This window comes from Gadus chalcogrammus, chromosome 4, assembly GCF_026213295.1.
Source record: "Gadus chalcogrammus isolate NIFS_2021 chromosome 4, NIFS_Gcha_1.0, whole genome shotgun sequence".
Classification (NCBI taxonomy): Eukaryota; Metazoa; Chordata; class Actinopteri; order Gadiformes; family Gadidae; genus Gadus; species Gadus chalcogrammus.
The window spans coordinates 32,924,939-32,936,805 of NC_079415.1; the positions used below are offsets into that span (position 1 = coordinate 32,924,939).

The following is an 11,867-nucleotide window of genomic DNA, read 5'->3' on the forward strand; positions in this document are numbered from 1 at the left end:
TGGGATGCAGTATAATAGACATTATTGCAGAAGGTCTAAACCTCACACTAAGGCACTGTCTTTACAATTCACAGGATTTTAAAATAAGTAATAAAGTAAATGTTCTGGCGCTACACACTTTTAGCCTAGGTTTGGGTATGTGCTGGGACTAACCTGTGCCTACAAAGTGTTACCAATGAACTCTTACTACGAGACCATCAAGAGACTTTTTAAATATTCTTGGAGGTTAAAGGCTACTTCACTTCACAAATCTCATGCAATAAACATAAGAGCTAATCAGAGCATGAGCAGAGTCTGCTTTTTATTAGTTTTCACCGAATAAAACGTAACGGGTAACGCTGTCGCTTTTTATTAGTCTTCACCGAATAAAACGTAAGGGGTAACACTGTCGCTTTTTATTAGTCTTCACCGAATAAAACGTAAGGGGTAACACTGTCGCTTTTTATCAGTCTTCACCGAATAAAACGTAAGGGGTAACACTGTCTTTTTTTATTAGTCTTCACCGAATAAAACGTAAGGGGTAACACTGTCGCTTTTTATCGGTCGTCACCGAATAAAACGTAAGGGGTAACACTGTCCTTTTTATTAGTCTTCACCGAAATAAAACGTAAGGGGTAACACTGTCGCTTTTTATTAGTCTTCACCGAATAAAACGTAAGGGGTAACACTGTCGCTTTTTATTAGTCTTCACCGAATAAAACGTAAGGGGTAACACTGTCGCTTTTTATTAGTCTTCACCGAATAAAACGTAAGGGGTAACACTGTCGCTTTTTATTAGTCTTCACCGAATAAAACGTAAGGGGTAACACTGTCGCTTTTTATTAGTCTTCACCGAATAAAACGTAAGGGGTAACACTGTCGCTTTTTATTAGTCTTCACCGAATAAAACGTAAGGGGTAACACTGGCGCTTTTTATTAATCTTCACCGAATAAAACGTAAGGGGTAACACTGTCGCTTTTTATTAACGTTTCAGAATAAAAAATATGGGGTAACATTCGTTTCATTCTCATTTAATTAAACATAAGGGGTAACACTGTCGTTTTCGAACAAAACATAAGGGGTAACACAGTCAATTTATGTCGTTTTAGAATAAACATAATTTTATTGTTGTTTTAGAATAAATAATACGGGATAACACTGTCGTTTAATTGTCGTTAGCCTATAAAGAATAAAACATAAGGGGTAACACTGTCGTTTTAGAATAAAACGTAAGGGGTAACACTGTCGTTTTAGAATAATACATAAGGGGTAACACTGTCGTTTTTTATCGGCCGTCACCGAATAAAACGTAAGGGGTAACACTGTCGCTTTTTTTGGTCTTCACCGTATAAATCGTAAGGGGTAACACTGTCGCTTTTTATTAGTCTTCACCGAATAAAACGTAAGGGGTAACACTGTCGCTTTTTATTACTCTTCACCGAATAAAACGTAAGGGGTAAAACTGTCGCTTTTTATTAGTCTTCACCGAATAAAACGTAAGGGGTAAAACTGTCGCTTTTTATACTCTTCACCGAATAAAACATAAGGGGTAACACTGTCCTTTTTATTAGTCTTCACCGAATAAAACGTAAGGGGTAACACTGTCGCTTTTTATTAGTCTTCACCGAATAAAACGTAAGGGGTAACACTGTCCTTTTTATTAGTCTTCACCGAATAAAACTTAAGGGGTAACACTATTGCTTTTTATTAGTCTTCACCGAAATAAAACGTAAGGGGTAACACTGTCGCTTTTTATTAGTCTTCACCGAATAAAACGTAAGGGGTAACACTGTCGCTTTTTATTAGTCTTCACCGAATAAAACGTAAGGGGTAACACTGTCGCTTTTTATTAGTCTTCACCGAATAAAACGTAAGGGGTAACACTGTCGCTTTTTATTAGTTTTCACCGAATAAAACGTAACGGGTAACGCTGTCGCTTTTTATTAGTCTTCACCGAATAAAACGTAAGGGGTAACACTGTCGCTTTTTATTAGTCTTCACCGAATAAAACGTAAGGGGTAACAATGTCGCTTTTTATCAGTCGTCACCGAATAAAACGTAAGGGGTAACACTGTCGCTTTTTATCGGTCGTCACCGAATAAAACGTAAGGGGAAACACTGTCGCTTTTTATTAGTCTCCACCGAATAAAACGTAAGGGGTAACACTGTCGCTTTTTATTAGTTTTCACCGAATAAAACGTAAGGGGTAACACTTTCCTTTTTATTAGTCTTCACCGAAATAAAACGTAAGGGGTAACACTGTCGCTTTTTATTAGTCTTCACCGAATAAAACATCGCTTTTTATTAGTCTTCACCGAATAAAACGTAAGGGGTAACACAGTCGCTTTTTATCAGTCTTCACCGAATAAAACGTAAGGGGTAACACTGTCTTTTTTTATTAGTCTTCACCGAATAAAACGTAAGGGGAAACACTGTCGCTTTTTATTAGTCTTCACCGAATAAAACGTAAGGGGTAACACTGTCGCTTTTTATTAGTCTTCACCGAATAAAACGTACGGGGTAACACTGTCGCTTTTTATTAATCTTCACCGAATAAAACGTAAGGGGTAACACTGTCGCTTTTTTTTAGTCTTCACCGAATAAAACGTGAGGGGTAACACTGTCGCTTTTTATTGGTCGTCCACGAATAAAACGTAAGGGGTAACACTGTCGCTTTTTATTGGTCGTCACCGAATAAAATGTAAGGGGTAACACTGTCATTTTATTGATGTTTTAGAATAAAACATAAGGGGTAACACTGTCATTTTAGAATAAATCGAAATTTTTATGTTGTTTTATAATAAACATAAGGGGTCACACTGTCATTTTACTGTTGTTTTAGAAAAACAACAGTTTTTCTTTATAAGAAAAAAACATAAGGGATAACACTGTCTTTTTTTATTGGTCGTCATGAAAAAAAACATAAGGGGTAACACTGTCGCTTTTATATCGGTCGTCATGAAAAAAACGTAAGGGGTAACACTGTCCTTTTTATTAGTCTTCACCGAAATAAAATGTAAGGGGTAACACTGTCGCTTTTTATTAGTCTTCACCGAATAAAACGTAAGGGGTAACACTGTCGCTTTTTATTAGTCTTCACCGAATAAAACGTAAGGGGTAACACTGTCGCTTTTTATTAGTCTTCACCGAATAAAACGTAAGGGGTAACACTGTCACTTTTTATTAATCTTCACCGAATAAAACGTAAGGGGTAACACTGTCGCTTTTTTTTAGTCTTCACCGAATAAAACGTGTTCGTCATGAACAAAGTTAAAAAAAAAACATAAGGGGTAACACTGTCGTTTTTTTTATTGGTCGTCATGAAAAAAAACATAAGGGGTAACACTGTCGTTTTTTATTGGTCGTCATGGAAAAAAACATAAGGGGTAACACTGTCGTTTTTTTCCATGACGACCAATAAAAAACAACAAAGTGGGAACACTGTCGTTTTTTATTGGTCGTCATGAAAAAAAACATAAGGGGTAACACTGTTGTTTTTTATCGGTCATCATGGAAAAAAACATAATGGGTAATATTGTCGTTTTTCATATGTTGTCATAAAAAAAACCAAAGGGTAACACAGTTGTTTCTTAATCGGCCGTCATGAAAAAAACATAATGGCTAATAATACTGTCGTCTTTTATCAGTCTTCAAGAAAAAAACCTAAGGGGTAACACTGTCGTTTTTTATCGGTCTTCAAGAAAAAAACCTAAGGGGTAACACTGTCGTTTTTGATCGGTCGTCAAGTAAAAACATAAGGGGTAACACTGTCGTTTTTTATTGGTCGTCATGGAAAAAAACATAAGGGGTAACACAGTTGTTTTTTATCGGTCGTCATGAATAAAAACATAAGGGGTAACACTGTTGTTTTTTATCGGTCGTCATGAAGAAAAACATAAGGGGTAACACTGTCGTTTTTTATTGGTCGTCATGGAAAAAAACATAAGGGGTAACACTGTCGTTTTTATTGGTCGTCATGGAAAAAAACATAAGGGGTAACACAGTCGTTTTTTTCCATGACGACCAATAAAAAACAACAAAGTGGGAACACTGTCGTTTTTTATTGGTCGTCATGAAAAAAAACATAAGGGGTAACACTGTTGTTTTTTATTGGTCGTCATGAAAAAAAACATAAGGGGTAACACTGTTGTTTTTTATTGGTCGTCATGAAAAAATACATAAGGTGTAACACTGTCGTTTTTTATTGGTCGTCATGAAATATCTTTTTTTTGTCGTTTTTTATTGGTCGTCATGAAAAAAAACATAAGGGGTAACACTGTTGTTTTTTATCGGTCATCATGGAAAAAAACATAATGGGTAATATTGTCGTTTTTCATATGTTGTCATAAAAAAAACCAAAGGGTAACACAGTTGTTTCTTAATCGGCCGTCATGAAAAAAACATAATGGCTAATAATACTGTCGTCTTTTATCAGTCTTCAAGAAAAAAACCTAAGGGGTAACACTGTCGTTTTTTATCGGTCTTCAAGAAAAAAACCTAAGGGGTAACACTGTCGTTTTTGATCGGTCGTCAAGTAAAAACATAAGGGGTAACACTGTCGTTTTTTATTGGTCGTCATGGAAAAAAACATAAGGGGTAACACAGTTGTTTTTTATCGGTCGTCATGAATAAAAACATAAGGGGTAACACTGTTGTTTTTTATCGGTCGTCATGAAGAAAAACATAAGGGGTAACACTGTCGTTTTTTATTGGTCGTCATGGAAAAAAACATAAGGGGTAACACTGTTGTTTTTTTATTGGTCGTTATGAACAAAACATAAGGGATAACACTGTCGTTTTTTATTGGTCGTCATGGAAAAAAACATAAGGGGTAACACAGTCGTTTTTTTCCATGACGACCAATAAAAAACAACAAAGTGGGAACACTGTCGTTTTTTATTGGTCGTCATGAAAAAAAACATAAGGGGTAACACTGTTGTTTTTTATTGGTCGTCATGAAAAAATACATAAGGTGTAACACTGTCGTTTTTTATTGGTCGTCATGAAATATCTTTTTTTTGTCGTTTTTTATTGGTCGTCATGAAAAAAAACATAAGGGAAATAATAGAAATACACACATACATTTTAATGTCATGTATATCCTCTTTGTTGATGATTGATTGTAGTGTGTTTTCATCGCCTCAGTGGTGCAGTGGAGTGCACTCTGCCTAACCCCCTGGAGACCGGGGTTCAAGTCTGGTTGATGACCTCTGTTGGAAGACTCTAATCTCTATTTCATGCAAATTATAAAGTCAAGTATAACCTTTATGATGTCTTTAACCGGTGTCTTGATGTTGCATTGTTAAGTTCGGAGGTTATCACTCTAAACAGCTCATGTTCAGATCCCTGCAAAACCGTAGACAGGGGTACCACTGTTGTTTTTTATTGGTCAACATGGAAAAAACATGAGAGGTAACTGTCGTTTTTTATCGTCCTTCTTGAAATAAACATAAGGGGTAACACTGTCGATATTTATCAAATAAAACATAGGGGGTAGCACTGTTGTTTTTCTTTGGTCGTCATGAAAAAAACATAAGGGGTAACACTGTCGTTTTTATTGACGCGTCATGAAAAAAAACATAAGGGGTAACACTGTTGTTTTTTATTGGTCGTCATGAAAAACGACCAATAAAAAACTGTCGTTTTTTATCGGTCGTCATGAAAAAAAACATAAGGGGTGACACTGTTGTTTTTTATTGGTCGTCATGAAAAACGACCAATAAAAAACTGTCGTTTTTTATCGTTGGTCATGGAAAAAAACATAAGGGTATGTTATAATATAAACAGAATAATATAAATAAAATAAATAAATAAAATCCCAAATGAAACAGGGAAAAAACGAATGTACAGTCCCAAACTACCAATTACTAACCATTGTTAATAGTTTGGCGCTGCCATCGACGCAAATATGCGTCTGCGCAAACCTGTGGCAAGGTGACGCCCTTGAACACTCACAGCAGCCTACGATTTCCCACAACCACCCGCGGTAAATCACATTTGGATTTCTGCTCAAAGTGTCAAACCCAAGGTGAGCAGATATTGTTCTAATGTGGGATATATTAAGGAGTTGAACTGTATATATTTCAATTGCAATCCAAAATGACTTGTGTAGTTCGCCATGTTGTGTCCTGTTAAATGTATTTTTGCGATGTAAACTAAAAAATAGTATAACAGACAGGTCACCTAAGTTAGCCTAGCATGTTAGCAGTGGAGTGTTGGGGTTAGCATTGCAGTAGCATAGGGAGAAGACCTTTTTAAGGACACATACTGTAATGTTGTATTACCGTGTATTACCTTACATTTTAACATCGTGTACATTGCTGCACTATAGTTTAGTCGGCAAATGTCGCGATATCTTGACCCATGGCTGTCTGATCACGCGATTACATGGGAGTCAAAAGAGAATTAGCTTCGAATTGAATGTAATAATGATGTATTAATTGTACGTGTGTGTTGTGCGTTGCGTTGCAGAATGGCTCTTCACAGGTTGTTCCAGCTGACGTCCCTCCTCCGCTCGGCGGTGTCCGTGACCCTGCGGAGGAACGTCGGTCTGTCCGCGGTGGTCTTCAACCGGGCGGCCGCCAGCGACCTGGACCCCGTCCAGAAGCTGTTCGTGGACAAGATCCGCGACTACAGAACCAAGAGCAAGTGAGTGGCACCGAGATGTCAGCGTGACAGGACTTCAAAATGCTAAATCAAGTACAAGATTACCATTGATGTCTATAACGTTATTTTGGCAAGTGTCACAAGGGCAGTTTCAAACACACATTGACTCCCCATAAAGAAAAATCATTTGAAGATTGATTACTGAATTAATTGAATGACCAAAGTAATGTTACCAATACCCTTATTCACACAATGGTGGTCAATGTGATGTAGAAATGGATAAGCCCTATAGATGGAGGTATCTGTGCCCAAAAGCGCTTCACAATCCTTCCCATTAGCGACATCTAGTGGCTTTGAGTTGTAGCTGTTTTTCCCGCGGAGGGGGCATAAACTCATCAGCATCATGCAATTTATAGCCATAAATAATTCCCTGGATGGATTGCCTTGCCAGTGTGCCGTTTTAAAACACGCGAGTTCAGATTCTGTTAAAGGGTTGAATGGCTGCGGTAGAAAAGTGACAGAGCAGCCTTAATCTTTCAACCAATAACCTCACAGGTCCGCTGCTGGGGGCGTGGTCGACGGAGGCGCGGCCTACGAGAAGTCCGTGTCCGAGGAGATGACCAAACTGCAGAGGCTGTACGGCGGGGGAGACCTCGTCAAGTTCCCCGACTTCAAATTCCAAGGTGTGTGTGTGTGTGTGTGTGTGTGTGTGTGTGTGTGTGTGTGTGTGTGTGTGTGTGTGTGTGTGTGTGTGTGTGTGTGTGTGTGTGTGTGTGTGTGTGTGTGTGTGTGTGTGTCCAACCACCGCATACTCATAATACTTTGAGGTCACCTCAATTAACGATCCTTCGTTAGTTCACCAATCGGAGCGCAGAAATGATGGCAGTAAAAACATGTATTTGAGATAAATCGTGAAATGTCTTGACGTGTCAGCATGCATTGCGTATTTTGACGGCACATAACTTTTGGCGGTAGAAGTTGGCTGAAGGTAGAGGGTTAAGATCCTCTATTATTCCCTCCATCTGACGGGGAGAATACGTGATTTTGCTGCATACAATTACGCCTTTAACAGCTTTGCTTTTTTACAATGAAGTAAATTGTACCTTCAGTTTCACAAAGTATCAGGGCGGCCATTTTCCTGTTCTGCTGAAGGTTTTCTTCTCTAACAATGACTGGTACTTTTCTCTAGGGCCCGCTCTATAAATAGACTTAAATCACAGACTATCAAGAGCGAGCCAAGCTTCTTTGTTCAGTTCAGGCAACGACGCGATCGGCTATAAATCATAGCGTCTTATCATGGCAGGCTTTGAGTTTAAGGAACGCAACAACGATACAGACTTATCGTATGCAGTTTTTTTTTATATCTTTTTATCTCGTCTCAACCTTTTAGGTAAAACCTCAAACTTTTACCCAAAGCAATTTACCTTTACCTTTTCATATATTGCCTAACATTCACAACACACACCGACGGCGGAGTCAGCCATGCAAGATGACAGCCAGCTCGTCGGAAGCAGTTAGGATAAGATGTGTCACTTAGGGACACCTCACCTCAGATAGCAGAAGACGGGGATCGAAGTAGCAACCTTCAGGCTACCAGCCAACCTGCTCTACCGCCTGAGATAATCCCCCATTGCGTACTTTGATGCCACGTAAGAGTTGGCGAGGGATAGAAGTAGGCTGATAAACACTTATCCAAAGCAACTTATTGTAATTGTCGCTTTGGATAGAGGCGTCGGCTCAACGCCCTAAATATAAATGTAACCTCACGTTTGTATTTCTGTCTTCTCTTACAGATCCCAAATACGACGAAGTGGCCAAGTAAATCTATCTACGTTGTGTGTCTAAGTCACCCATATGTTGTATTTAATAAACGGTGTTGAACTGAAACCAGTCGTTATTGCTTGGAGAGGTGCTGGACACACGGATTAGTTTGTGACTGCAGGAGGAATCTCTAAGCCTGGAACGAACAATAATGTGCATCCGCACCCTCAATAAATGACGTTACAGTATTTCTATTATTGTTGGCTTTGACATAAAGCAATGAGAAAGACGCAAAAACACCACATGGGAGTTATGTTTTGATAGAAAACGTATTTATTACTGGCACAGCTGCTACACCTCACGTCAGTAACTCACTCTCTCACCTTGTTTTCAAAAACATACACTCCGACATGATACAACACAGTGGCACAAAAATAGACAAGAAAAAGTAAGGCAAATTCTCCACGTAAAAAACTGATTTCCAGAGATAAATACGGCAGACAAATTAAAAAAAGGCACAAGGTATTTTTACTTGAAGAAAAAGACCATGCAGGCACTCCGGGACGGGGCTTTTGTTTTGAAAGGGGTTTCCGTAGGGCTTGGTTTCCTGTCAGGTTTCTAAACCTCATTCACTCCATGGCTGGCTAAAGGCCGCCAGCCATTTTGTTGTAAGTGGAGACAGATCTCCATTGTTACGATGGGGGGGGGGGGGTGTATTGGTGTAAGCCATGTAGGTCTACTGTAGTCTGAGGTAACCGGCTCTTTGCTATCAGAGGTGAAATCCATTTTTACAATGGAAATGGCCTTTTTTTCCTAACTATGGCTTTGTGGTGAAAATACACCTATGAAGACTTCCCTTGTATACGAGTTCGATAATTATGCTGAGCTACATGTCGTCTTTGGTTAAGAAAATAAAAATAGTTGGTAGTTATCCTACTAGGTGGGGAAGGAAGGATATATTTAATATATTCCTGTCATGGAGGCCAATGTAAGTGGCTGCGCATTGGAAGTGTAGTTTCAACATTGAACCACCAGGGGGAAGCAGAGCGCTATCGTTTACTCAACGACAAAAGAAAACAAGAAAAATAAGCGGTATTGCTCAACCCTTTTTACCAATCGTATAAACCAGTCACAAAAAAGACCATGATATCGACAGAACGGAAGAAAGTCGTCATAAGTCGGGAGTCACAAGTTATGATGGGAGATGTGAGTCGGCATGGAAGGAGTCGAGTGTTGGCACCTTACTGGGGGACAGTGCGTGTTGTCCGGTGGAAGGCCCGCTTCTCACAGCATGAACGACTGGGTGTGTTTGAAATCCTGCGGCTGGACCAGAGGGGTGGAAAAACAACACAATTATAAAATCACTATTTTCGTGAAACGTTTTTTTCTTTTTTGTTGAGCTAAACCGATTCCCGATAATAAACATAAATATGAGGGTCTTGGCGGCGGTAATTGCAATCAGAAATGCACCACCGCTCATTTCGTTAACGTCGTGTAACGCCTGAGTCAGCGTTTTTTCTATTTTTTTTCCCTTTGCGCTGTCATCTTCACTTACTGCCAGTCAACCGACAAGAGAGGCAGAGGGAGAGGAGGGGAGAAAGACAATTGGAGGAGGAAGAGGAGGAGAGGAGGACAAGGAGGAGAGGGGTTTTAAAGCACTCTACTCACTTCTTGAGGCGGAGGCACGTAATTGACATTGGACCTGAAAGACAAAGACAAACCAGATCACATTGGGGGAGTAGGGTGGCGATGGTGGTCGTGGTGGTGTGTGTGTGTGTGTGTGTGTGTGTGTGTGGGAGAGGGGGGAGTAAGACGCTGGCACGGAGATAGAGGCGAGAGAGAGAGAGAGGGGCAAGAGAGAGAGAGAGGCGAGAGAGAGCGAGAGACAGGGAGAGAGACAAGAGAGAGAGGCGAGAGAGAGAAAAGCGAGGGGTGATAGAGAGACAGAGAGAGTGAGAAAGAGAGAGAGAGAGAGAGAGAGAGAGAGAGAGAGAGAGAGAGAGAGAGAGAGAGAGAGAGAGAGAGAGAGAAGCGAGGGGCGAGAGAGAGAGAAGCGAGGGGCGAGAGAGAGACAGAGAGAGTGAGAAAGAGAGAGAGAGGTGAGAGAGAGAGAGAGGTGAGAGAGAGAGCGAGAGAGGGAGAGCGAGGGGCGAGAGAGAGAGAGAGAGGGGACAGCTGTATTCCTGAGTCACATCTCCTATGGCTTGTATAAATAATGCACATGTACATGGCAGAGCCTTCTTGTGTGTTTGGGGGGTGCGGATGTGTGTGTGTGTATGGTTGTGTGTATGTGTGTGTGGGGGGGGGGGGGGGGGGTTGGGGGGTGGACCAAACGGCCCCAGTGAACTCGGAAGAGAGCGAGTGTTACAGTAAATAAAATAGCAGCGGGCGATGTGTGGACGGTGCGGGGAGAAGAGACGCGCTGGCATGGCGCCCGGCCGCGCACGCAACTCAGTCTCTCACGCACACACGCACACGCACACACACACACGCGCTCACGGGATTCATCACGTTCCTCGGCCTTCGATCTCCTCCGGCCGCCCTCCCTCCCTCCCTCCCTCCCTCCCTCCCTCCCTCCCTCCCTCCCTCCGTGTCTGTTACTCTCTCCCGTTCGGTTTGCCCCTCCTCCATCTCAGGTCTCTCTCTCGCTCCCTTTCACTGCAAGCCCTTCCCATCTCTCTCTCCACCCCCCCCCATCCCCCCTCCGCCCTCCCACATCCCTCTCCCCCTCGTCTCCCTCTCTCTCCCCCCCTGTATCAGTCAATGTGGCTCACTCACGTGTCTTCGGTTCTGTGCAGGTTCTGGCTGCTAATGTGGGGTGTGTCGTGACACTCCGAGATCCAAAACGACCTGCGTGTGACCAGGGGGGGGGTCCAAAAGGTCAGAGGTCGACCGGCACAGGGAGGTGGGCGTTTAGGGGTTTAAGGGGGCGCTAATGGCGCACACACACACACACACACACACACACACACACGCCATGCCTTTTAGTGAGCCATGCAGTCTCTCTGATGTCAGAGTGAGTGTGCAACTCTGCAGCCAATTAAATGGTACGACTCACCACCACAACACTGAGTGTGTGTGTGTGTGTGTGTGTGTGTGTGTGTGTTAGGGGGAGGGGGGGAGGGGATGCGGTCAATTAAATTAAAAGCTTTCCTCTATAGGTCACGTGAGTGGAGGAAGATTAATGGAATAAAACAAAATCCTTCCTGAATGCTTTTGAATCTAAAAGCGTCTTCATTCACTCTGCCGTGTATGAGTGAGTGACACTTGTGTGTACGAGTGAGTGACATTAGTGTACGACACGTTGACTGACACTTGACACTGCTGTGTTTTTTTCCCGGCAGAGTTTCTGGTGGCTCAGAGTGTCTTTTGTTAAAAGGGTGAGAAGGCATCTATCTTCCGCTGGTTTCAACTCGTCGTCGAAACTCCGGCCCCGAGAGACTTAAACGCCCTGAAGTCATCTCCTTCCACCATCTCTCCCACCATCTCTCACCATCTCTCCCCCTCTCTCTCACCATTC

General features: G+C 41.7%; 2 protein-coding genes across 6 annotated transcripts in view; one reads left to right on the forward strand and one right to left on the reverse strand.

The window, feature by feature from the left end:
* Positions 1-5,902: 5,902 nt before the first annotated feature.
* atp5pf (ATP synthase peripheral stalk subunit F6) lies at positions 5,903-8,473 on the forward strand. Its single transcript, XM_056588769.1, has 4 exons — positions 5,903-6,008; positions 6,452-6,628; positions 7,142-7,269; positions 8,380-8,473. Exons 2-4 carry the CDS (start codon positions 6,453-6,455, stop codon positions 8,406-8,408), a joined length of 333 nt encoding a protein of 110 aa, XP_056444744.1. The 5' UTR covers positions 5,903-6,008; position 6,452; the 3' UTR covers positions 8,409-8,473.
* The window catches only part of jam2a (junctional adhesion molecule 2a), an 18,798-nt gene continuing 14,610 nt past the window's right edge, over positions 7,680-11,867 (reverse strand). Inside the window, exons 9-11 of one of the 5 annotated variants that reach the window (XM_056588764.1) lie at positions 11,126-11,197; positions 10,014-10,049; positions 7,680-9,674 (exon numbers count right to left, since the gene is read on the reverse strand). In XM_056588764.1, coding sequence (XP_056444739.1) covers positions 9,632-9,674; positions 10,014-10,049; positions 11,126-11,197 — 151 coding nt within the window. In that variant the 3' untranslated portion in view covers positions 7,680-9,631. The remainder of the gene's footprint in view (positions 9,675-10,013; positions 10,050-11,125; positions 11,198-11,867) is intronic. The other 4 variants (XM_056588765.1, XM_056588763.1, XM_056588768.1 and 1 more) reach the window with 4 other exon arrangements.